The following is a 25593-nucleotide window of genomic DNA, read 5'->3' as shown; positions in this document are numbered from 1 at the left end:
AAAGTTCATCTATTGACTATGTATATTATTTTGTTCCTTTTTATCTACTTCTTATAAGGGACTATTGTATCTGCAACAGCAGATAAAATTATTATCAGCATGGCAGTAGCCAAAGAAGGTATTCCATTTATTCATTATCTATTTATTATTAAATTTTGTCAAGCTTTAATAAAAGTTCTACAAATAACTTGAAAGTAAGGCATTAACTAGAATTGTTACTGGCTCGTGTATTTTTATTCTGATATTTTTCTTTAACGTTGGTATAACTGTTGAAAATGTCATAGCCTAAGGGCAACAATCAAATTAACCCCTTCAAGAGAAATATGGCAAAAAAAGGTTCTCATATCATAAGTAAAATCAGTGAGTAAAATCAGTGCTCTACAAGAAAAACCCATCTCCATAATTTATCAAATGTTTAAGAAGCAAAGAGGAAAGCAAACAGGTAAAGCAAAGGGTTTTTTGTGTGACAAAAAAAGTATTTTTGGGATTACATTTTCTGAATAAATCTTTTAGCACTTTCACGGTGAATGTTAAATTTCTTGGTAGATAACACATACGAGTCTCCTGCATATCTATAAAATGGTTGAAGTACTATCCAAAATGTAACCATGACTGATGTGCACTTGCAGAAGACACTCTTTAAACTCACTCATTTCTGAAATGATTAAGGGCAATATCCTCACTAATAAAAGTGTTAAGAGAAAACAGTCACTGAAGTGAATGCATATATATCATTAAAAAAACAAAATGAAGAGGATACCAAGACAAATGAATAGAGTTGGCCAGTTTAATAGAGCAGAAAAAGATAGGATGGGAAAGTTAAAGAGCAATGAAAAGTACATAAGCATATAACAGCTGCTGATTTTTAATAGTACCACATAACGGTTACACTAGCAAAGAATAGCAAATGGAGTTTCTCATGGATGTGAATACAAAGAAGAAAAGAACAAATAAAACTGGACTGCAATGGGTGTGAGAAAGTCTAAGATAACCTTTCTGATATTTCTGATGAGCTGAACAGGTACTTTGTATCAATCTTTACAAATGAAATATCCTATGTAGTAGTAGTAGTAGTAGTGGCATGTGATGCAAGAAAGCAAATGTATGAGTTTATGCAGCATCAGCCAAAAAAAAAAATCACACCATTCCCTCCAAATGCCTGTCCAGTTCCTCCTTAAATTTATTCAACCTATCAACTTCCACAACGACAGATGGAAGTTTGTTCCAGCAATTAACCACCCGCTGGCTAAAGGCAAATTTCTGCACATCTATTCTACATCTGTCCTTTCGTAATTTGAATTTATGCCCCCTTAGGTTCGTAATCTGAACAAGTGGAAGGATCCCATCAGAATTCAGTGTGCTGAACCCATTCAAGGCCTTATACACCTCAAATGTAGTGAGAAGGGGCTGTGTAAGTGAGGCTGAACAGCATGAAATACAGTAGGGCCCCGCTTCTTGGAGTTCCACTAATTTGGTGGTTTTCAATTATATCCATGTTCATTATGTTCGGTGCTTGTTCTGCTTTTTCCGCATTTTTGGCATGAAGCGCTCAGCAGCCAAGTCCGAGAAGGGCATCTGGTGGCATTTTATTGTCGGTGATTCAGTCTGTTTACAGCATATGATAGTGTAAACATGTTATTAAGCTTTTATATGCATTCACAATTGACAAAAAAAAAAAAAGGAAAAAAGCTATGTTCCACTTTTAAGTGGGAGTCTGGAACCTAATTTGCTGTATGAGTGGGCCCTACTATAGCGATATTCATATTACAGAAACTTGTTTATTAGAAAAACTTTTCAGACTAAAGGCAATTAAGGCATCTAAAGTTGATGGCATTGATACTCAGAAAGTTTGGTGGAGCGATGAGAGAGAGAGTGCACTGAACCATTAAAATTGCTTATTACTGGACTTGAGAGAGAAATTCCTTTAATTTGGAGAGGTGAAAATGCATTGCCAATACATAAAGGTAGTTCTAAAAGTGTAGGGGGTAAAGGGATAAGGGGAAAATCATGGAGGGAACAATCAAGAGTGGAATACAGGGTCATCTAGAGAGAAATAGAATTCTGAAAGATGTACAACATGGTTTTTGTTAAGGGAAAATCATGTTTAGCTAATCTGGTTAACTATTTTGATAGTCACTCATGAGCTGGAGGTCAAAAATAACCTTCGACAGTCTCACTTGTATTTTATCAAGGCACATGGCTCAGTCCCACATGAGAAATTATACACTAATTCAGAAGTACATTGGGATTACAGGTAAGATGGATCACATAGCAACTGCAAGACTAGAGGCAGACGATTGTCATTAATGGATACTCTTCAGATTAGGCTAATGTTAGATGTGGGGTCCCACAAGGTTCTGGCACCATCATTGTTATTGATTTTCTTAAGTGGCATTAATGAAGGGAAAAATTTCGTGAAGTCTGAAATTTGAAGATGATGTGAAGATTATAAGAGTGCTGGTTAATGATCCGTTTCAAGCAGCACTCCTTCAAAATGACTTGGATAGGCTTCAAGGATGATCAGAAAAGTGGCAGCTCTGCTTTAATGCAAAAAGGTCTTACTTGACCTTGGGGAACAGCAATCCCAAAATAACTTGATATGACTAAATTAAAAAAAACAGTAGCTGAAGAAAGAAGGCGGTTAGGGATTATGATATGATTTGTTAAACATTTCCTATCTCTACAAGAAAATATTTAACAATCATTTTCTTGTAGAGATAGGATGTCATAATCCCAGTTTATAAGGCAATTGTAAGATGACATGTGGAATACTGTGTCCAAGTATAGTAATCACACCTAAAAAAAAAAATTATCTTCTTGAGAGGGTCTAAAGATGGGCAACCTGTTTGGTGAGATATGCAAATTGATCTGTATAAGAAATGACTCTGAATAGGTGGGCTACAGAGTTTGGTAACCAGCACCTTAGAAGGAATCTGAATTTTCAAAAAAAAGCATTTTCATTGCTGTGTTTAAGGTTATGTTTCAGGTTACGTTAGAAATAATAAATATAAATTCTGTGAATGAAAAATTTAAAACATACATGGCTTGAGAATCTGAATAACAGAAATACTGGCAAGCACTGTGATGATATTTCAAAACACTGCAAATAGCACTCACACCAAAAATCAGATGATTGTAAAAACTGAAAAGTATATTCTTTAAGTTCTACAGTATATCCTCATTAATTTGATATCAGATTATTCTCCGACCAAAAATATTAGGATTTTATATGCATTTTAGTACAGATTATTCAAAATACATTTAAAATGAAATATGAAGTCTCATTTGGGTCCCAAGACCTGTGAATAGTTTTTCCTAATTCAAAAAGCCAACCAAAAACAACTACAGGCAAACATTATAGTGAAACAGAATGGAGCTATAATGAACATTTGCTAGCATAATGAAAATTTGTTAAAATACAGTATCATTATACATTGTGCGGCCACCTTTAAATTTTAAATTCTACTCACTTCCACAAGAATTGCATGCAGAATTATGGGGTATTAACATAAATGTAATTCACATTATGGCTGCACATGTAATCTATTTGTTTATGCCTCTGAAAAAATAAAGAAATAAAAAATAAATAATAAAAAATACATTAATCACTAATAACACAAAACATGCTTTCCCAATGCAGGTAGTGTGCATCTCCAAGTCACTGCCTGTAAGTGCTTCAGAGAAAAAAATACTTTTGAAGTGGAGGATTTAAAAAAAAAATTCTTCTTAAGTAATCCATGAGGTATGTGAAATTTCTTTAAATTTCTTACACATAATAACAAAGATCACCAAGTTTCGTTTTACCACCACAACAGTCATGTAATTTGATGTTTATGAGCTGTATGTTAAAACAAGCTCTGTGTTGTTTATTATGCATAACCATACATACCTATTGAAGAGAGAAAGTATTCATATTTTGGAATATTGTTTGCTGTTTAATACTTCTAATCCATGAAAAAAAGTCAGACTTTTTCTCTCATCTAGCATACTGTCACTCATTCAGTAAACTTCATTAACATACTAAGGGTGGTCAAAAAGTACCCTGTTATGAGAACAGGGCACAAAAAACACAGGTATAAAATTCTGTTTTTTATTTTTTAATTTATTGACCACAAATTCAATACACTTATTATATTTAATCTAAATTTATGAATTTTAGCATGGATGCACTTTCGTGGAATAGCAAAACCTAATGACCCAACTATCATCTTTATTCCCAAATTGTACCAGTCACTAAATGGGATAAAAATCTATTTGTACTAACAAGAATTAATTTTAAATTCTGTTTTGGTGACTCCACCTGCTGATATTTGTCATGAATGGAAAGGTTTCTAAGAATCCATCTTGCATAAACTTTGGAAGTTCCTAAATGCTCATGTATTATTGTTAAAATCCTTCCATGGGAAATGTTAACTACTTTTTCATGTTCAGACACTTTAATTCTTTTTTCTAAAATTTTTTTCTTCAACAATGGAAATTGCTTCAGATGGTCAACCAGACCTTGGATCATCCTCAGCTGACTCCTGTGCTCTTTTAAACTCTGCCAACCATCTTGCAACAGCAGCATAACTAAGTGATACTTTTCCATTCTAGACATTCTTCCATGGATTTCTTACCAAATTTTTCGCCAAAGAGTGCATTTCTGCTCCCTGAAAAATTTGATTACTGATCAATGCTCAATTTTCTGGATGTTCATTCTTCTTCCCTCTAACTAACATAAAAATTAAATTTTAGAAACTGCATAAGAGACACCATTTTTTTTCATGTTATTTTATAAGATATTAAGCTATCAAAACCTATTCTATAATTTATTAATACTTTTAATATACTCTGTTTTCAGAAATTTTTGACCACATCTCGTGGCACTAACTACTCTTGCTAATTACAGCTATGTAAGCTGGTCATAGAGCACTTGCATGAAATAGTAGCCTGTTTGACATTACATCAAATTACCTGAAAGTGAAAAGAGAGAAAATGCAGTGTATGGGTACTGCTGAAAAAATATGTTTGATTACAGTTATGAAAGTTTACATGTTGCATAGAATGAAATCTGTTGCTTTTTTATGTGTGTAAATTAACTCACTATTTACAAGAGATTAACTATGAAGCCTGCTTCAGGAGCTTTTCTCTTGTTTTCAATATTACTTTGCCAAGCCAAGTTAAAAGATAAAAAGATTTTATAACATAACGTATTTGAATTGAACAGTTCTAACATCCTGAAAATTGGATTTTTTTTTTTGTTATGCATTATTTATTTAGTATGTGGTCACATGTAATATTTGCCTTTCAATAATCAGCTCTTATGGTTAATCCTTTCCATAAATATTGACTTATTTAAATATACATAAAAAAAATTAATTCCAAGGTAAAATTTTGCAATGGAATTACACATTTATTCAGCTGTACCCAGACACATGGCATTTTCTGTCTACCACTCTCAGCTGCACTAAAGTAACATTAAGCTGGCCACTATCTAATATAGTGTAATTAGAAAGAGCAGTTCATGCTTAATTACAAATTTACCAAAAGCAATAATGCAAAAATGAGAGAAATCAGTTTTTTGATATTTAATACATTTTTGCATATATTACAAGTACTAAACAGCAAATAATATTCCAAGACATGGACATCCTTCTGTCTTTAGTCAATATGTTACAATTATCGTAATAAACAACACAAAGTCTATTTTTACCTATTAACATAGAGCTTGTATATACAGGCAACCCCCGTATAACACAGTACTTCTACAACATGGTTTCTCTCTAACTGGATTGATAAATTGCAGCAATTCTCACACAACACAGTGCTTATATAACAAGGTTTCGCTCTAATATGGTTTGAAAATTGTGGGAAATCTGGCATAACACAGTATTTTTGAGCTTTTGTGCTGGGAAAACCCTACCATTATGTTAGATGAAATTTTCAACGTTTCCATTACTTTTGTGAATCCCTGCTGTTGACTCACTAGTCATTATCGCCTTCGTGGTATTTTTCTAAAACGCATTTCTGGAGGTCACTACCATAAAACAATAAAAACAATATACAGTTTCAGGTTATTCGTCTTTTCTGTTAGAGTAATCAATTATAAATGGGGTAGTAAACTCAATCTTCTTGCATTTTTTACAGTACCGATAGCTGGAGTTCTGTCGGTTTTCACATTATTATGGTGAAATGTGTTTCCCCTTCCATGAAATATTCAATCATAAAAAACATAAATACATTTTCAGAAACTCATTACTCCAGATCTCACTTGTGCATATTGTGTTTGTTGCAACTTGTGCATGCCATGCGCTTTGTTATTAATTGCTTATCATTTTTACTGTTTTAAATTTTATAACAAAAAAAAAAAAAAAAAGCCAGTGAACTGAAATATCAATTAGTTAGTATGTACATATTACAGTATGTATTAATTAAGCTATGTACGTAAGCGAAAATTTATTTTTATTTTGCTAACTGGAAAATATTCTTCTGATTTTCACGTATCATTTAAAAGTGGGGGTTCACTGTACTTTGTTGGGAGATCCCTGGGTTAGGTTCTGTGCTGTTAAACTTGTGCTTGTTTGAAACCATAAAAAATAATTGTGACTCCAAAGAGTGCAGTTCATGACTTTTTAAAGAGAGCAGAAAGTAGTACACGAAATCTAGATGCTGCAGAAGAGATTGTGCTTAGCAGCAATGAAGAGGAAAAAAATTAAATGAACGTACATTACCCGACATATAAGTATCACAGTTTGTAATGTAAGATGTTTGTTCAGTTATTACTATTTAAGTTACTACTACTATAAAAATAAAGTTAAAATATTAAGTTACTACTACTATAAAAATTAAGTTTCCGATAGTTATAAAAAAAATGGTGTATTTTTGTTAACTTTTGGAACATAACCCCCCTTTTTGTACTGGTTCTTAGTCCCGTATAACATGGTTTTGCATTACACAGCATTTTGTAGGAACCAAACTAGTGTTATATGAGGGTTACCTATATATCAAACTGTATAACTAGTAATGGTAGCAAAACTAAAACGTTTGCAATGTTCTCATCACATCCAAGAAATTTATTGAATTTCTCCAGCAAAATTGTTATCTTTCTCATACTGACTAAGCTAACATGGTAACTGTCCATTCATGAATGTCTCCCATAAAGGATCATTAATATTTTAAATGAGAATTTAAAAAATTCTGCACAGTGTTAATAAGAGTATCTGACTAAAAATTTCTTTTGATTAATTAACATTGATGTGTTCTGAAAGTGTAAGGATACTTCGAGCTCATTTAATTCGAATGGACATTTTTTTTAACTTCAAATTAACCAGGTTTAATTGTACCTTGTAATCAACATTTATAATAATTTATTGCAGTAAATTTATAATGGACAAATTATGTTCCTATATGTCATCTTGAATCAAAATAGCAGACAGGAATAATATCAAGTTAAAGACTGTTCTCCAACTAGTATATAATTTTCTGACTTGTGTTAAGAGAATTGCTATTAAAGCAAAATTGTGGAGTTGGTTTGATAGCAATTCTCTTAACAAAATGAAAGATTACAACATGATGCCTATTTAGCACTGGTTTTCTTGACTTGCTATCTGTGAGAGCAAGTCAAGAAAACCAGTGCTAAATAGACAGCATGTTGTTTTCTGAACTTTGTCATCAATACATGAAAGTTATATTTATCAGCTAATAAATATAACTTTCATGTCAAAGATCTTTTAATTTGCCAAAAATCTTGCTAGGTTTCAGATAAATTACTTTACCCATAAAAGTGGCCACGAACAAAATTATGTATTTTTTCTTTATATACTTCATGAAGATTCTCAAACTCATGGAGAGCACTGGTCTTCTTGACATTCAATCCATTTGGTGTTACAATATCTGAAAATAAAATTTAAACAGTACTTTAATAAATATACATTAATACATCACTGAGAATTATTTGTTTATCACTTTTATTAATTTGATAAAGAGGTGGAATTCTCTTATAGAAGGTTGAGTGGTGAAACTATTTGCTATGTAATATTTTTGTTTAAGTGCTTTTAATTATTACAGTAAAGTACAGTTTAATAGTTCTAATAGAAAACATTAACTTAATCAATAATGAGTTTTCCACAAGTTCTAACAAATGAGTTTTCTAAGAGCCTTAATAGATAATGAGCTTTTAAATTTTCTTAATAGATAATGAGCTTTTAAATTTTCTTAATAGATAATGGTTATTGACGAATTATAGGCTATCTAACTAGGGGAAGACCACCCCCACCTGCCCACATTTCCTAATGTTTGCAGAGAACTAACTGGGATCCTGACAGACTACTCACTTCCCACATTCTTTTAATAGCTGTAACCTTTTAGTAAGGAGCCCACTATGTGGCTACTGAATGAATGAAGATGACTTGCTAATATGGGAATAAGCCAACCAAATTAAAAAAAAATCATACATTCAAACCTTATTACTATAACAAGCAATTTAGTTTTAAAATAATGTAACCAGGGAACCAGGTAACACCATTTTAAATATACTACTAGAACAAACATAAAAATAAGTAAAACAAACTTCATTAGCTTACATAGCAAAGAAGAAGAATTAACAGAACTATGTTAACATTATGATAACATTATGACACCCCTGAAAACATGGCAGGGATGTCATAATCCCAACTAGTTTGAGTCTCTACTGCCTTGTACTACCACATCAATAAGATTTCAGTTTGGTTGGCTTAGTACGATCCTGGCAGCTTTGTTCATCCAATATCCATTAAGCTGGCTCCTTACTGACAGTTTATGCCTAAGGAAACTGAGGAGTGGACATTTGGTCAGGACACTAACTTCTTTCCTATAAGCCTATCCTAGGGGATGTGGAGATCTCCTCATCCTTAGACAGGAATCTATCTTCTAGGATAATGAAAAATTATTAAATCACATTTATATCATTTATCTCTGATTTTCTGTAGCCAACCCAGTGACATAACTTTTTTACCTATAGTCTTAAACTTTCAGAAGAAAACAGCTTCTGAAAGCTGTTTTCTGAAATCTGCCATCAATACATGACAAACAGTGACACCACTACCATTTCTGACTATAATAGTTACTACCAGACCAACAGATTAACCTAAGAGAGCAAACAAAATAAATCACAACTCTATTACAAAGGTGCACACTTACTCCCAGCTGAGAAAAATCTGTAATCTATAGGTTTTTTTTTTATTTATTTATTATTTTTTTTAAAGTCTGTCTTCTGTGAATTCAGAATTTCCTTCTCACTTCAAAATGGAACCAAACCAGAACAATAACCTCGATATTGTATTTCTCATCTCATCATAAATTACAAAAAAGTTAAGGTTTATATGTTTGTTTCTTAAAAGTAGATTGAAGGTTTTATGCTTTTGTGACATTTATACAAATTAAAGCTTATGCCAATACTGTGATTGTAAATACATAAAGAGTTGTAGTATTCATAAGATTTTTGTTTTCCCTCAGTTTGCTATGGCTACCAAACAAAGGTGTAAGTTATCTTTAGACTTGACTTGTTCTGCTATGTTAGCATTAGTATTAGCATTAGTAGAGGCATATGATGCAAGAAAGCAAGCTTATTCAGCATCAGCCAAAAAAAAAAAAAAACACACCACTCCCATTTCACCCCTCCGTTCGTTCGAAATACCTGTCCAGTTGAGCTTTAAATTTGTTTAGGCTATCAACTTCAACAACAAGTGATGGAAGTCGGTTCCACCAACCAACCATCCGCTGGCCAAAGGCAAATTTCCGCACATCTATCCGACATCCGTCCTTCCTCAATTTGAATTTATGCCCTCTGAGGTAATTATTCTGAGCAAGATGAAGAATCCCATTGGCATTGAGCATGCTCAAACCATTCAAAGCCTTATACACCTCTATCAGATCACCTCGCCGGTGCCTAGTCTCCAGACTCTGTAATTTGCAAAACTTAAGCCTTTCTTCGTAAGAGCAACCCTTTGTTCCATTCACTAATCTTGTTGCCCTTCTCTGTACCCGTTCCAGCAGCTCTACATCCTTCTTGAAATGAGGCCTCCAGACCTGTATACAGTACTCAAGATGTGGCCTAACCATTGCCTTATACAAGGGAATAATCACCTCCTTATCCCTGCTAGAAAAATTCCTGTATATCATTGACAAGACACCATGAGCTACTCTTGCAGCTCGTCTGCACTGCTCAGAGAACTTCATATCTGCCTGCACAATTACCCCCAGGTCCTTTTCATTCTCCACCACTGTCAGTGTAGTACCGCAGAGTTGATACGTTGCTCTGGGGTTACTGTTTCCCATATGTAGTACTTTACATTTGTCAATGTTAAACTTCATTTGCCACCTCTCAGCCCATCTGTTCAACCTTTCCAGATCCTGTTGCAGCAGCATAGCGTCAGTAGTGTCCTTAACAACCCTGCCAACCTTTGTATCATCTGCAAACTTGGACATTAAACTTGATATCCCATCATCAATATCGTTCATAAACACCGAAAACAACAACGGACCCAACACTGAACCCTGAGGAACTCCACTAATAACATTAGTCCACGTTGAGCAGTGTCCATTGATTACCACTCTCTGTCTTCTGCCACTCAACCATCCCCTTATACATAGCAGCAATTTGCCTCCAATGCCACACTGCTCCAATTTGTGCAGTAGTCTTCCATGTGCAACAGTATCAAAAGCCTTTCTAAGATCCAAATATATAATATCAAAGTTATTCGCTGCATCCAGTTCTTTTGTGACTACATCATAGTATCCAATCAAATTGGTCAGGCAAGACCTGCCCTTAAGAAAACCATGCTGCGTCTGAGCTATAACTGAATTCTTGTCTAGATGATCCTGCAGTGCTTCTTTAACCAGTGCCTCCATTAATTTACCTGGAACAGAAGTTAAACTAACAGGTCTATAATTACTTGTGTCAGCCTTTTATCCTCCTTTGTGAATTGGGGTTACATTTGCACATCTCCAGTCTATGGGTACCTCCCCTGAGTCCAAAGAAGCTCTCATAATCATGGCTAGGGGTTTGCTTACTTCCTTTGCTGCCTCCTTTAATATAACTGGATAGATCCCATCCACCCCAGGTGCCTTTTTTATGTTTATCCTCAACAATCTCTCCTCCACTTTCTTCTCAGTTATTACAAAATCATCCAGCTCACTGCCAATGTTTACTTTACCTACATCATTCTCCTTCCTGAATAACTCCTCATGCGTGAATGTAGATGCAAAATACTCGTTTAGATTGTTAGCCACCTGAGCAGGATCCTCAACTGTTGAACCATCAATATCCAGTGGACCAATCTGATTCATCCCTTTCCTTCTTGAGTTTAAATATGTAAAGAACTCTTTTCTGTTTTTCTTTGCATCCTTTGCCAAGGATTTTTCGTAGTCTGCCTTTGCCTGCCTAATCTCCTTTGTGACTTGGTGACAGACCAACTTATATCTATCATAGGCTTCCATGTCACCCATTAATTTGTATGTATCCCATGCATTTTTCTTCTCTGCCACCTGTCTCATTAGTTCATCTGACAACCATTTAGGCCTAAACCTTGAACAATATTTCTTAGTTGGTATGTAAAGCCTGGTAGCCTCCAAGATTAGTTCCTTGAATGCTTCCCAGTTTGAGTTTGCTGTTGGTAACATCATCAGTTGGTCCCACTGTATAGAATTTAAATACTGTCTCAGACCATCATAGTCGCCTTTACGAAAACAAAAACCCTTCCCTTTACCTCGGATGGTAGTTACCTCCTTGAGTAAATCCCACTTCAACACACTGTGATCACTGCCACCTAGTGGTTCATTTATCTGCAGATTCTTAATGCATGAAGAATCACTGCTGATAATCAAATCAAGAGTATTGCTCCCTCTTGTTGCCTCACGAACATGCTGATGTAGAAAGCAATCATCCAATAAATCCACAAAAGCCTTGCTAGTGTGCGAGTGACCAACCCACAAATTCCAGTCAATATCTGGGAAATTAAAATCCCCCATTATAAGACTCTCTGATTTACTGGCCCACTCTATTTCCCTGTACAATATCTTATTATACTCATCAGAGTCATTAGGCCTATAGCACACTCCTACTCGCAATTTTGATTCCCCTATGCTTATGTCACACCAAACTGACTCGACACTGCCCTGTCCATCGATGTCGACTGGCTTCACTTCCTTGGACTTTATGTGTTTCTTAACTAATAGCATAACCCCTCCTCCCCTCCTGTCCTGTCTATCCTTTCTATACACATTGTATTCCCCAAATTCCAGTTCCGCATTACTTATATCTGTGTGACACCACGTCTCTGATATCCCAACAATATCTGCCTTTGATGTTTTGAGGAATACCTCAAATTCATCAAATTTATTTACCAAACTCCTAGCATTGGTGTACACGCAGGTATACATGCACCTGTTTCTATTCTTAGCTACCCTAACACAACCCATGTGTTTACTTGTACCGCAATGACTCCCAGCGGTCTCTGAAATATCCTGAATCTTGTTTTTCAGGCTTCTGCTCATTTCAATAGAAGCAGTGCAAGAATCACTTCCACCTCTGCCAGTGGCTACTGTTAGTCCTTGTATCCCCCCCAACTAGCAGTTTTCCGACCCACCTAACACTGCCTCGACAGCATCAGCAAAAATTCTTGCACCCTTTCTATTTAAGTGTATCCCATCCCTGTAGAAGCAATCTCTCCTGTTAACAAGTACAGTCCAGGCTGAAAAAAATTCTACCCCTTGAGCCTTGCACAATCCCTCCAGGGCCGAATTGATCGACAAGGCTCTCATCATATACTCCCTCCTATTGTGTCTGGGCAGAATTGCAGACACTTTCAAATTCAACCCTAATTCATGGCTTTTTTTCAACAGTGACCTGTACTTGCTAAGTAATTCCGCCGGTCTCCTACTCTTAATGTTATTAGTGCCAACGTGTACAACTATATCACCTTTTGTGCCCTTAAAAGATGATATCCGCTCTACAACGTCATCAACCTTTGCCCCTGGCAGACATACCCTGGTCCTATTCCGCCTGTCCTTTTTACAAAGCATGTTCCCCGTTTCCCTGACAATAGAGTCACCAACAACTACTAGTTCCTGTGGGGCCAGCGCATTCTGCCTAGGGGGCTGCCTCTGTGTTGCCTGATGACCAAGTGCAAGCTCTGGCGTTGATGTGGGCAGCTGAGAGCTTGATGGGCCCCTCAATTTATTTCCTTCGAGGGCATCCACCCTGTCCTTCAAGCTCTCATAAAGGCCCATAACAACGCTGAGTTGTCGCCTGATTTCCTTGCACTCCTTACATCGTGCACACACAAAGACATCCCCCTTGGCAGCATCATGTCCCGTACCCGACTGCTCCGCAAACATCAAGCAAACAGTGCATTTTAAAAGACTGTGATTCAGAGGGCAACTGCCCCCCTCAGTTCTCCCCTGAACCACAGCACTCCCATTAGCTTGAGCCTTTTGCTTTGCTGCTCTGGTCAGAGTCATGATTCCGATTTAATTCAATAAAATTTCAAAACAAAAATTAAATCCTTAAGTTATATCCAAAAACAGTTATGTTATTTTTTATTTTTATTTTTTTTTTCGGTATCTAGTGTTTTCTACGAGTTCCCTTTATACAACTTCCGTATCACGTGTACCACTATAGTTATGTATTAATTATTTGTTACGATTAAGTCGTTATAAATATATAGAGTTAAAAATACAATTTAATTGACAATAAAGTTTATCAAGATTAATAGATTTACTGATTAATTGACAATATTATATTATATTGTCAATTTAATTGTATTATATTGGCACTATACTACACTAAGCTTATGCTATCGTGTAAAAATGGCGGGAATTCTCGAACGGTACTTCTACGGACTCGTAAGTATTGATTAGCTTCCAAATCTCGCTATCTCAATTTAGAATAAGCTAAGGATCCTCACTAGGTCTATAATCTACTTATAGAAGATAATTTGATATAACAATTGGTTAATAAATCGACTAAATTTGGTTAAAAAAAAGACTTCTCGTTCAATTTGTAACACGTGGATTTGATACCGTTACCGATACTAAGTAATACCTACAAAATCTCTGTCTAAGTTAAACTTTAAACTAAGTATCGTAACTAGGAATATAAAGCTACTCTAGAAAATAAGTTAATACGACAATTTAAGCTAATAAATCAGAAAATAAATAAGGAAAAACTTCTCTGTTCTAAGAGCTTCAAGGAGCTTCGTCCGCACCCATTGTTAGCAGACATTGTCCGCACCCATTGTTAGTAGTAGTAGTACTACTACTACTACTACTACTACTACTACATTGTATAAATGCAAAACATCACTGGTGGCACCAAGTTTTACAGTACATTTGAAGCTTATAACTGAATGCCTATAAGTGATCAAGACAAGTTCTGGTCACTTCATTTTTGCTGTGATAATTGCAGATTAACATTAGAAGGATGGTTTCACAGTAGTTATAAGTGTATGCCTTCTGTTATTTCTCGAATATGAATAGTGTCGACAAACAATCATGATATAATGTGGATGTAATGTATCAAAGTTTAAAAAGTCTGCATACTGAAAAGCTGTAGCATATCCCAACATACCATCCTCTGTTGCTTCGGTATGCTGGGATGTGCTATAGCTTCTCAATCTGCAGACTTTTTAAACTTTGATATATACATCCAAACTATCTTCCAAAGAAATGTCTTCAAAATTGTTATAAAGAATCTATTGAACTGGATAAGTGGGATTATACCTCAAAAGCCTGTTCAAGTAAAGCTCCACATTTCCCTAATCAGAAAGAATTCAATGACTTCATGAAGGACTTGGGTCTAACCATATCCAATGTAGAACTCATGGTATCGTGTTTAAAAAAAATGGACTCTACTGGATACTGCAAGACTTCAACATAAATAAAAAGACATGTCACTTATACACGTTTTTACACTGTTGCACAATCCCTGTCTTGCTGTCTTGATTTGATTGGCCTTTATGAAGAATCTGGTATTAGTTACAATCCAAAAGAGTGGCATCTTTTCACAGACAGTTCAAATGAAAGTTGTATTGTTCACAATGGGAATATACACCCAATAATTCATGTTGTGCACTCTGTTCATATTAAAGATGATTGTGAAAATGTAAAACGTGTTAGAGAAGATCAATGACCAATATAAATGGGACATATGTGGGGGCTTCATGATGTTGGCAGTTTCTTCTAGTTTTGCAAGGTAGTTTCCCTTGCTTTTGCAGCTTCTGGGACAGCAAGGTAGCAGATCAGTGCTAAAGGAGAAGAGAACAGTTTGCCAGAATTGCATTGCATGCACCCACGCATGTGCACATACAAAGTAAACAGTCCCTTGGCTCTAATAAAAAAACAAAGCCTTTCTTCAACCATTCCATGTTAAACTGTAAATTTAAAAAATATTCAATTTATATTTCTAAAACTGTCTGATGCAAAAGTGAAATGTAGCATATTTGTTAGTCTACAAGTTAAGCAGATGTTGTCATCATAAAAACTGGAAGATAAAATGACTGATTATAATATTTATTATTATTATTATTATTATTATTATTATCCATATGATGCAAGGAAGCCTGAGGCTTATGCTGCACCAGGAAAAAAAAAAAAAGTTCCCGAGTAACCCTGAGAGAGAGAGAGAGAGAGAGAGAGAGAGAGAGAGAGAGAGAGAGAGAGAGAGAGAGAGAGAGTCAAGAGTAGAAGGGAATCACCAAGAAAGAGAAGAATGATGATATCCAGCTCAGGACCCTGGGTGTGCCAAGCCCATACTCACCAGATGTGAGCCCCCGGGGTTATGACTATATGATGATTATAATATAATATTAATAAAATGACCGCTGAGAAAAATGCCATGCATTTTGCTCAACTTCAGTTATTTTATTGTTTTTTTTCCTTGTCATTTTCTGTTTTTCCCTGTGAATGGCTTTTTTGGTAACATCAAAAGTAAAAATTACAAAAACTAGTTGAGTGAAAATTATTGAAAATTAATCAAACTCCGTTACTAGTGCTCATGCCTCGATTTTTTTAGATGAAATCTGAGCAGTGTTAGTGAAGAGCAGGGGGAGGGATTCCACTAGGATATACAGTCAATATACAGGCAGTATCAAGGAATGTGAGATGAAGCTGTGATGGATGACTATAACCAAGAACCAGACTATATCTGATGCTTGGTTTGGGATGATAATTTTTAAGGAAATTTTTTTTGATTAATTTGAAGAGAATTTCTACTTTTTAATTTGAATTTCTTTTTAGTGTCTTGTTTACTTTTAACAAACTTTTAACAATTACAGAAGTTAAAAACTGTTAATAAAGCTGATATAGTATTATTGCATATTTACTTTTATTTAATTTCTGGGAAAACCATTAATGGTTTTTTAAAAACCATAGTCATATTCAGAATCAGCATCCAATTTGTAAGAAACAACAAGAAATGCAGATAAACAGAATCGTTTTGAAAATCTGTTGCATGGTGAATCATGCAACAAATTTTCTATATAAAATATGATATAAATATTTTTATGCCAAATGTACTATAAACTCTAGCAAGCTAGTATCCTCTGTCTTCTCAGTCTTTAACAAACAAAACAAACAAAAACAAAACAAACAAAACAAACAAACAAACAAAATTAAAAAAAGCAAAATTTCAATTAATTAATTGTGTTCATTCAATTAGTGTAGTGTTTTCCTTCTATTTCTGAAAATTGCTTTTTGAGTGTGATTAAAATCTATAAATGCAATTTAATAATTACTATAGTAGATTTATATTGTAAAAATTATTTAAATTATTACAATTTTTTAATAACTGTAATAATTTATTTTGGTATGTTTGTTGTTTGTTATTTGGTTTTTAGGAGCATTAGCAACTAAGGCCATACTGCTCGGGATATGCGGTGGTCATTCCCTGACCTTTCTGCATCCTCCGTATTTGGTGGTCACAGGCTCGAACCCCGGTCTAATCAAGAAGCGTGTGCTATGCATTGCTGCTCCTGCCCACCTGGCTACGGAGGCGCCTTATTTTGGTATGCTGCAAACATATTGCTCTGCACAATATTCATGAACAACATGTATAGTAAATATGCACTGCATACATGCAAATCCTGTTTAGTTTTTGGCAATATCTTGTCATTTAATGATGGTGACATATGTGTATGTAGAGGGAGGAATATTAAATATAAATATTATATTTAATATGTTTTAATAACATGAGATTAATTTTATATTGTTTGTGGATAGGCTATGCTATTTTTGTTGCTAAGAGTCAACTAAATTAGCTTGCCTTTTAGTATTATACTATTATGAATAGGTGCATAAGTCATATAATACTATACAGTAATACCCTGAAGTTACGCGATAGGTGGGTCCGACGAAAATCGCTTAAGTCGAATTCGTGTAAGTCGGGGTACAACTTTGCATATAAATACATATATATTTTGTTTAATTGGGACCAAGACTAACAAAAACACTAGTTTAGAAGAAAAATATTTAATAAAATTGCAGTTCTTTATACATATTAATACAAAATATGTATTAAAAAATAAATGAGTTACGTAAAAAAGTTATTTCGATGTCGATGGCTTCATAAAATCTAACAAATTCGTCTGACGACACAACGCCTTCTTTTTTTCACGCAGACTTTCTTCGTAGCAAGCTAATAATTTTTTTATTCCTTGCTTTGTAGCTATAACGCGTTCTTTGTTGGAGTCTGTTTTCTAAAATTTTTAAGCCCTTTTCAATTGAGCTGAGACCTTCTGTCAAGCTTGCAATTGTCATGTGCTTTTCTGGTGGAACTGGGTCTGAAGTGTCGGATACTTCAGTGATGTTTTGCTCACGCATCTCTATGAGCTCATTCATTGCCAGCTCCTGACTATGTGAATCCAACAGCTCGTTGACATCATCACCATTGACTTCCAAATCTAATTGCCTGGCAAGATTAACAACTTCTTCTATCACATTGGCGACATGATCAGTTTCTGGCGTTGTTTTCGTCTCGGTTTTGAAAAAAAAATGGACAAAGTTACTTCCAGACACCATTCAATGTTTTTTTGTGAATTTCATCCCAAGATTTTTCAATGATTCTTACGGCATCTAAAACATTGAATTGTTTCCAAAAGTCTTTAACAGATATCTCACTATTTTCTCTCATAGCTTCATTCAGACGTGCAAACGAATGCCTCATGTAGTAAGCCTTGAATGTTTTGATGACTCCCTGGTCCATCGGTTGAAGCAAGCTGGTTGTGTTTGGAGGCAAAAACCCAACTTTCACACGTGGGTCGAAATTAATTAGGGTGGTAGCAGGGTGACTGGGTGCATTGTCAATAAGAAGCATCACTTTAAATGGAATCTGTTTAGACTTGCAATAACGTTCGACTTCGGGTATGAAGTGGTGACCAAACCAGTCCTCAAAAATGGAAGCTGTCACCCAAGCTTTATGATTTGACTTCCAAATCACTGGTAAGCTAATTTTAGATATACACCAATCGAAAAAATCAAGAACCGCGTAACTCCGAGTTCGCGTAAGTTGGGGTATTACTGTATACATTTTTTGAGAGCTACAATAATTCAGAAATATTAGATTAATATATACTTTACTTCTTTTAGAAAAAATACACACTGCTGTTTCACTGTTTTCTTTGGAAAATGACAACAGCCTGTTGGCCACTGGCATTTTAACAGTTCATAATTTTTTTTTATTAAATCACTATTCATTTTTATGAACAAATTAAATGGCAAATGAAAAATCAACCAACCAGGTCTACGCTTCAGTAAATGCTCAGCTTCAAAGAATGTAATATCTGAAACTGTAGTGAAAATGTGAGCACTAACAGTAGCCGATCTTTCCAAGCAATATCGATGATATATCTGTCTATCACCAGCTTCCTTGTCTAACTGAAACTGCAATTGACAACATTAGACAAAATAATACAATATTTTTAAAAAATATATTAATGACTTCATGGTGTGCAGCAAATAAAAACAGTTTATATTTAAATTATGTAGCAAATATTATTTATAAGATGAAACAAATCCTAACTTTTTATGAATACTAACATTTAAATTTCTGTACAATTTTAGGAGCTTATGTAAGGCAATTATTGAATAGTACACATGCAGCTAAAGCTCAAAAACTTATTAAAACTTTTGTTTTTTTTATAACAGCAAAAAAATTGTCCTTAAAGTACACTAAAAATGCTTGCATTATTATAAAACATTATAACCTCAATGGCTTCCAGTTATCCAAATACTAATAAGAAATATGTTTATAAACTTATTTTTAAAGATATCTCGCCTCTCACAAGGAAAAATTCAATATACAGAGGTGAATTATCTTTAAAAAGAAGTTTCTTAACATAATTCTTAATGCTTGGCATAAAATTATTCAAAATTTTTTTTTTCAATTTCAGATTTTTTTTTAATGAAAAATTTAAATACAGTGGACCCCTGCTTTATGATTTGTTCACTGTAGTAACCAAATCACTTTATGATGGACTCTCCACAATAAAATACTGTTCACTATATGATATGTAGTAAATGGTCATTGTGATCATGTTTGTGAATTGAATTTTAATTATATTAAATGGCGATTCTAATAAGCGAAAATAGAAGGAATATTATTCACAAGCTATAAAAGTAAAGATATAAAACACAAATTTACACTTTATTACTTTATCAATTAACAAAATTAAATGAAAATCGGAAGAATATTTTCCACAGGCTAGCAAATTAAAATTAATTTATGCTTATGTACAAAACTTAATTAATACTGTAATATGTACGTATGTAACTAATTGATATTTATGTTCACTGAAATTTTTTTTGGGTTGTAAAAATTAAAACAGTAAAAAAGATAAGCAATCAATAACAAAAAACGGGGCATGCACAAATTGGAACTAACGTGATACTCGAAAGTGAGATAGCGGAGTAAACGTGATACTCGAAAGTGAGATAGCGGAGTAAACGTGATACTCGAAAGTGAGATAGCGGAGTAAACGTGATACTCGAAAGTGAGATAGTTCTGTTCAAAGAACACAGCATGCACAAATTGGAACTAACATGATACTCTCTATATAGGCCTACAAGGCTGGGACAAATCATGTTGATGATTAAGCTTCACACCAGCCAGAAGATAAATAAATTCACAAATAAGTATAAAATATATATTTACTATAAATAACACTGATAAAATTTACTAAAAACCTAGAAATTAATAGCGATAAAAATTTTGCTGTAGCTTTCGGAGGCAGCAGTCTCCTTCCTCAGCAGCATATGTCTACTGTGCAGCACATCCTTAAATAGCAGATCCACGGCACACATCACATGGTTCCACGGTTGGAATTTTCCATTTGCGCACCGGGACCGGAAATGGCTCGGGAGCATGCTAGCTGAAACTGTTCATCACGTCCAGGAACGACGGTTTCCAGGAGGGGGTGTAGATGTACACCCCTATCCCTATTAATAGTATTGCTAGCTGCCCCAATATGTAAGCTCTCAAGCCATTTACGGTCCGAGAACCCCTGTGCATGATCTGTGATGAGAGCATCCTCCCGGGAAATTTGATGTTGTTTCTCCCAGAAATGTTCTGCCACAGCAGACTTCCCATAATTTGCGGACTTTATTGCATTTGCATGCTCCCCCAGCCGGTCTTTCAATCGCTGCCCAGTCTCACCCACGACACACCCCACAATCTGGGCATTTGATTTCGTACACCACCCCACTGCTGGCTTCTTTGGATATGGGGTCTTTTACTTCAGAAATCGCTGTGTGCAACCTCCTACCTGGGAGTTGCACACAGCTAATCTGACTCCCCCGAATTATATGTGCAATGCGGTCTGACAGGCGTGGATAGTAGTTTACTTGTATTCCCATTAAGTTTGGCTTGCAGTGTGTTAGAATGGTCTTAGAAAAGGATGTATTATTAAGTACCAGGTCACCTCTAAGTATTGATGACATTTGTGAAGGAGTGGAGTTTTGCTTATCTAGTACCATTATGGTATTCCAAGATGTCATGTACAGGCAGGTCCATGGCACAGCCATGGGTTCCCCCATCAGTGCCATAGTGGCCAATTTAGCTATGGAGGAATTAGAAGTCAGGATTTTTTGGGATTTGGAATTTCCCATGCGCAGATGGAGGAGATATGTTGATAACACATTCTCCATTATACAAAGGGGGAGGGAGGATCAGGTACTTAATGTACTTTATATTTCTCCCCTTTTATCAAATTTACTTCGGAGATGGAAGCGGAGGGAACCTTGCCATTCTTTGACGTGTTGGTAATTAGAGAAGGCGGCAGGCTTAAGTCCAAGGTATTTAGAAAGCCGATGTGCCGGGGTCAATATACCCATTATACCTCGGCACAGGCCAGTCAACACAAAAACAGTGTGGTCAAGGCTCTAATAGACAGGGTGGGGTCCCACTGCAGCACCTCCAAGGATAGAGATAATGAAATTGTTCGGGTCACAGCAGACCTCAAGAAGTGCGGCTACCAACAGAGGGTTTTGGACAGAGCCATTAGAGGAGTAGAGTCCACCTATAATGAGCAGTTTGCCCTTGTGGGCACCGCATACATTCCCTAATATCCGGGCCTGTCAGACCACATTGCACGTACAATTCGGGGATGTCAGATATGCTGTGTGCAACTCCCATGTCGGAGGTTGCACACAGCGATTTCTCAAGTAAAAGACCCCATATCCAAAGAAGCCAGCAGTGGGGTGGTGTACAAAATCAAATGCCCGGATTGTGGGGTGTGTTATGTGGGTGAGACTGGGCGGCGATTGAAAGACCGGCTGGGGGAGCATGCAAATGCAATAAAGTCCACAAATTATGGGAAGTCTGCTGTGGCAGAACATTTCTGGGAGAAACAACAACACATTTCCCTGGTGGATGCTGTCATCACATATCATGCACAGGGGTTCTGGCGCCGTAAATGGCATGAGAGCTTACATATTGGGGCAGCTAGCAATACTATTAATATTGTGGTGTACGTCTGGGGTGTACGTCTACACCCCCTCCTGGAAACCGTCGTTCTTGGACGTGATGAACAGTTTCAGCTAGCATGCTCCCGAGCCATTTCCGGTCCCGGTGCGCAAATGGAAAATTCCAACCATGGAACCATGTGATGTGTGCCATGGATCTGCTATTTAAGGATGTGCCGCACAGTAGACATAGGCTGCTGAGGAAAGAGACTGCTGCCTCCGAAAGCTACAGCAAAATTTTTATCGCTTTTAATTGCTAGGTTTTTAGTAAATTTTATCAGTGTTATTTATTATAAATATATATTTTATACTTATTTTATTGTAAATAAAGTGTTTTAGTTACAGTATTGAATTTATTTATCTTCTGGCTGGTGTGAAGCTTAATCATCAACAACATGATACTCGAAAGTGAGATAGTGGAGTAAAATTCTAGGTTCACCTAATGGACGGGCTCTGCATACATTAGCCAACCAACCATACCAACTGATCTGACTTGACTCACCCCATCTCAACCCAAATGTCTTAGCATGACATCTCATACTCTTTATTGCTGTAGAATGACTTTATACTGCACTACAAATAAACAGCACTTCTCACAAAAGTATATTGTCATCACAATATACTTCTTAATATGAGGAAGTGATGATATACTGATACATTTTTTAGCCCTGTCAGTGCAAACATTAATATGCAGTTATTTATTACTGCATATTAATGTTTGCAATAAATATGAGTAATCCGTAGCTGAGTAGTGAAGCACAACATGCAAAGTGCATGTACTTTTGTACAAGAGTACATGCACTTTGCGTGACTATGGTTCAAGCTTGCATGATTACTAAATACAGTATAATGTTCTTATATCTTCTCTATCTTGAAGTATCCTCTGATCTTATGTGGTCATCTCAGAGTATAAACAGAAAATTTATTTATTTATTAGTGTCCTTTTTTATGAAACTGATTACTATACATTGTATTAATATTATTAATCTAACATTTACTGTATCTTAGTAAATAACAGCACAATGTTCAAAAATTTGCATAATTTCTTTCTGAGCACAATTTATTAAAACATGCAGTCAATATACAAAAAGTGTGATGTGCCTTCCTCTAGATAATCCTTCTCTTTAGGTTACTCAGTATTAATACTTTATACTGAGATTATGTTCACTATCAATGGAATTCAATGAAGGATGCAGATGATACCACCAATGGTACAGTGCTTACCCTTTCAATTATGAAATGAAAAGTGAGAAATAGTGATGAGCATAATCACGACGCTATAATCATTCCATTAAGGCAAATCATTCAACACATACCCAACAACTACTCGGTGTTGGGTCCACTGTTGTTTTGTATATTTATCAATGATGTTGATGAAGATATATCAGGCTTAGTGTCAAAGTTTGCAGATGATACAAAGGTTGGCAGGGTTATTAATGACAGTAATGGCAGTGTGCTACTGCAACAGAATGAAACAAGTTAATCCATGTCCCCTGTGCAACTTTCCCTAACTAGAAAAGAAAAAAAAAAAAAAACTGCTACATAAATATTATCTTACAACTAGCCATCATGTGGACATCACATGGTGAAGTTTTGGTACACACATCATATGTAACTGAATTGCTGTATGTGATCAGTACTCAGGTAATGAGCACATGTAGCAACTCAGCTGCCAATAGACATATTTTGTTGAATGTTGTTATACTTGAATCTGAAGTTTAACCTTGACAAATGCAAAGTACTGCATATGGGTAGAAGTACCCCAGAGAAATGCACGAACTGTGTGGTACTACACTTAAGGTGGTAGAAAATGAAAAAGACCTGGGAGTAATTGTGCAGTCAGATATGAAGTGTTCTGAGCAATGCAGACAGGCTGCCAGGGCAGGTCATGGGGTTTTGTCAATGATATATAGGAATTTTGTTAGCAGGGAAAAGGAGGTAATTGTCCCTCTGTATAAGGCAATGGTCAGGCCATGCCTTGAGTACTGCGTACAGGCTTGGAGGCCTCATTTTAAGAAGGATGTAGATTTGCTTGAGCGTGTATAGAGAAGGGCAACAAGATTGGTGAGGGGAATGAAGGGATCCTCTTACCAAGAGAGGCTTAAGTTCTGCAAATTACAATGGCTGGAGACTATGCACCTGCGCGATGATCTGATTGAGGTGTATAAGGCCTTGAATGGGTTGAGCATGCTGAATTCTGATGGGATTCTTCCACTTGTTCAGATTACAAACCTAAGGGGGCATAAATTCAAATTAAGGAAAGACAGATGAGATGTAGAATAGATGTGCAGAAATTTGCCTTTAGCCAGCGGGTGGTTAATTGCTGAAACAAATTTCCATCTGTCATTGTGGAAGTTGATAGATTAAATAAATTTAAGGAGGAACCGGACAAACATTTAGAGGGAATGGTTGTGTGAATTTTTTTTTTTTTTTTTTTTGGCTGATGCTGCATAAGCTCATACACTTGCTTTCTTGCATCACATGCCACTACTACTACTACTCATCATTTGATTATGGAAAATCATTTGACTATACTAATACTAATGTCAATATCATTCAAATTAAATGGTAGTCACTAACTACTAATCATTCGATTATTGAAAATAATCCAATTCATTCAATTATATCATATCATTGAAATGTTGAAATTTTACATTCACATCTTTTAGGAAGATTTGTTGAGCTATCCTAAATATCAATAAAATTGGATCAACAGAAATTTGATCATACCCCCACCTCCAAATATTTTCGAGTTTCAGATGTCTGTTTGACATATACTCAACAAGTATATGTCAGACTGATATTTTGAAAATTTGCACCAATTTTCAGAACATTTTCTGTTAGTCCCTGGAAAAGTTTCAGGATTAATTCTGAGTTGACAACCCCCAGTTCTCCTCCTACAAGAAAACTCTTAGTTCCAGATGTTTTGGCAATTCTCAAGGAGGAAAATTTGGATAAGTATCAAATTTTCAGTGTGCGTTAATGGCTCCCAGGAAGCTTTTAAGATCAATTATGATTCCATAGCCACACTCTTCCCAAAAAATCAAATTAAATGAATGAATATAAAAGAACATTAAGGAATACTAGTCATGACTTCAGAAGGAAAAGTCAGACAGACACTATATTTTCACTGGATGTTTTGTTGGTCCCTGTGGAGGTTTTAGATCCTATTTCAAATTCATTGTCTTCTTCCCCACAGATATGTTAAAATAAATCTGGAACAGCAATTTTGACCCATTGTAAAATTTCAGCACTTACTTAGAATACTCCTCTGGCTTTGTACCAAAATCGTGCCAGCAAGTTAATCCATTTCTCCTGTGCAACTTTCCCTAACTAGAAAAAAAAAAAAAAAAAAACCTGCTACATAAATATCATCTCACAACTAGCCATCATGTGGACATCACATGGCAAAGTTTTGGTACAGACATCAAATGTAACTGAATTGCTGTATGTGATAAGTACTCAGGTAATGAGCACATGTAGCAACTCAGCTGCCAATAGACATATTTTGTTAAATGTTTTTATACTTGAATCTTTTATAAAGTTTGTTGAAGAATTCCAAATTTCATTAAAATCAGATTAACACTGTAACTGGACTGCAATACTCCACCTGTGACAAAGAAC

The 25593-nt window shown here is 35.5% G+C and overlaps 1 protein-coding gene across 1 annotated transcript in view; it reads right to left on the bottom strand.

Annotated features, from left to right (window-relative positions):
* Window positions 1-25593, bottom strand: part of LOC150079882 (glycogen [starch] synthase-like) — a 143026-nt gene that overhangs the window by 71681 nt on the left and 45752 nt on the right. The window contains exons 6-7 of the mRNA XM_090383602.1: window positions 18747-18891; window positions 7755-7872 (exon numbers count right to left, since the gene is read on the bottom strand). Of these exons, the coding sequence (XP_090239728.1) occupies window positions 7755-7872; window positions 18747-18891 (263 nt within the window). The remainder of the gene's footprint in view (window positions 1-7754; window positions 7873-18746; window positions 18892-25593) is intronic.

This window comes from Mastigoproctus giganteus, chromosome 10 (genome assembly GCF_048544385.1).
Source record: "Mastigoproctus giganteus isolate SK-2022 chromosome 10, ASM4854438v1, whole genome shotgun sequence".
Taxonomy (NCBI): Eukaryota; Metazoa; Arthropoda; class Arachnida; order Uropygi; family Thelyphonidae; genus Mastigoproctus; species Mastigoproctus giganteus.
Note: the sequence above shows the minus strand (reverse complement) of the source record. Positions and strands in the feature narration are given on the sequence as shown.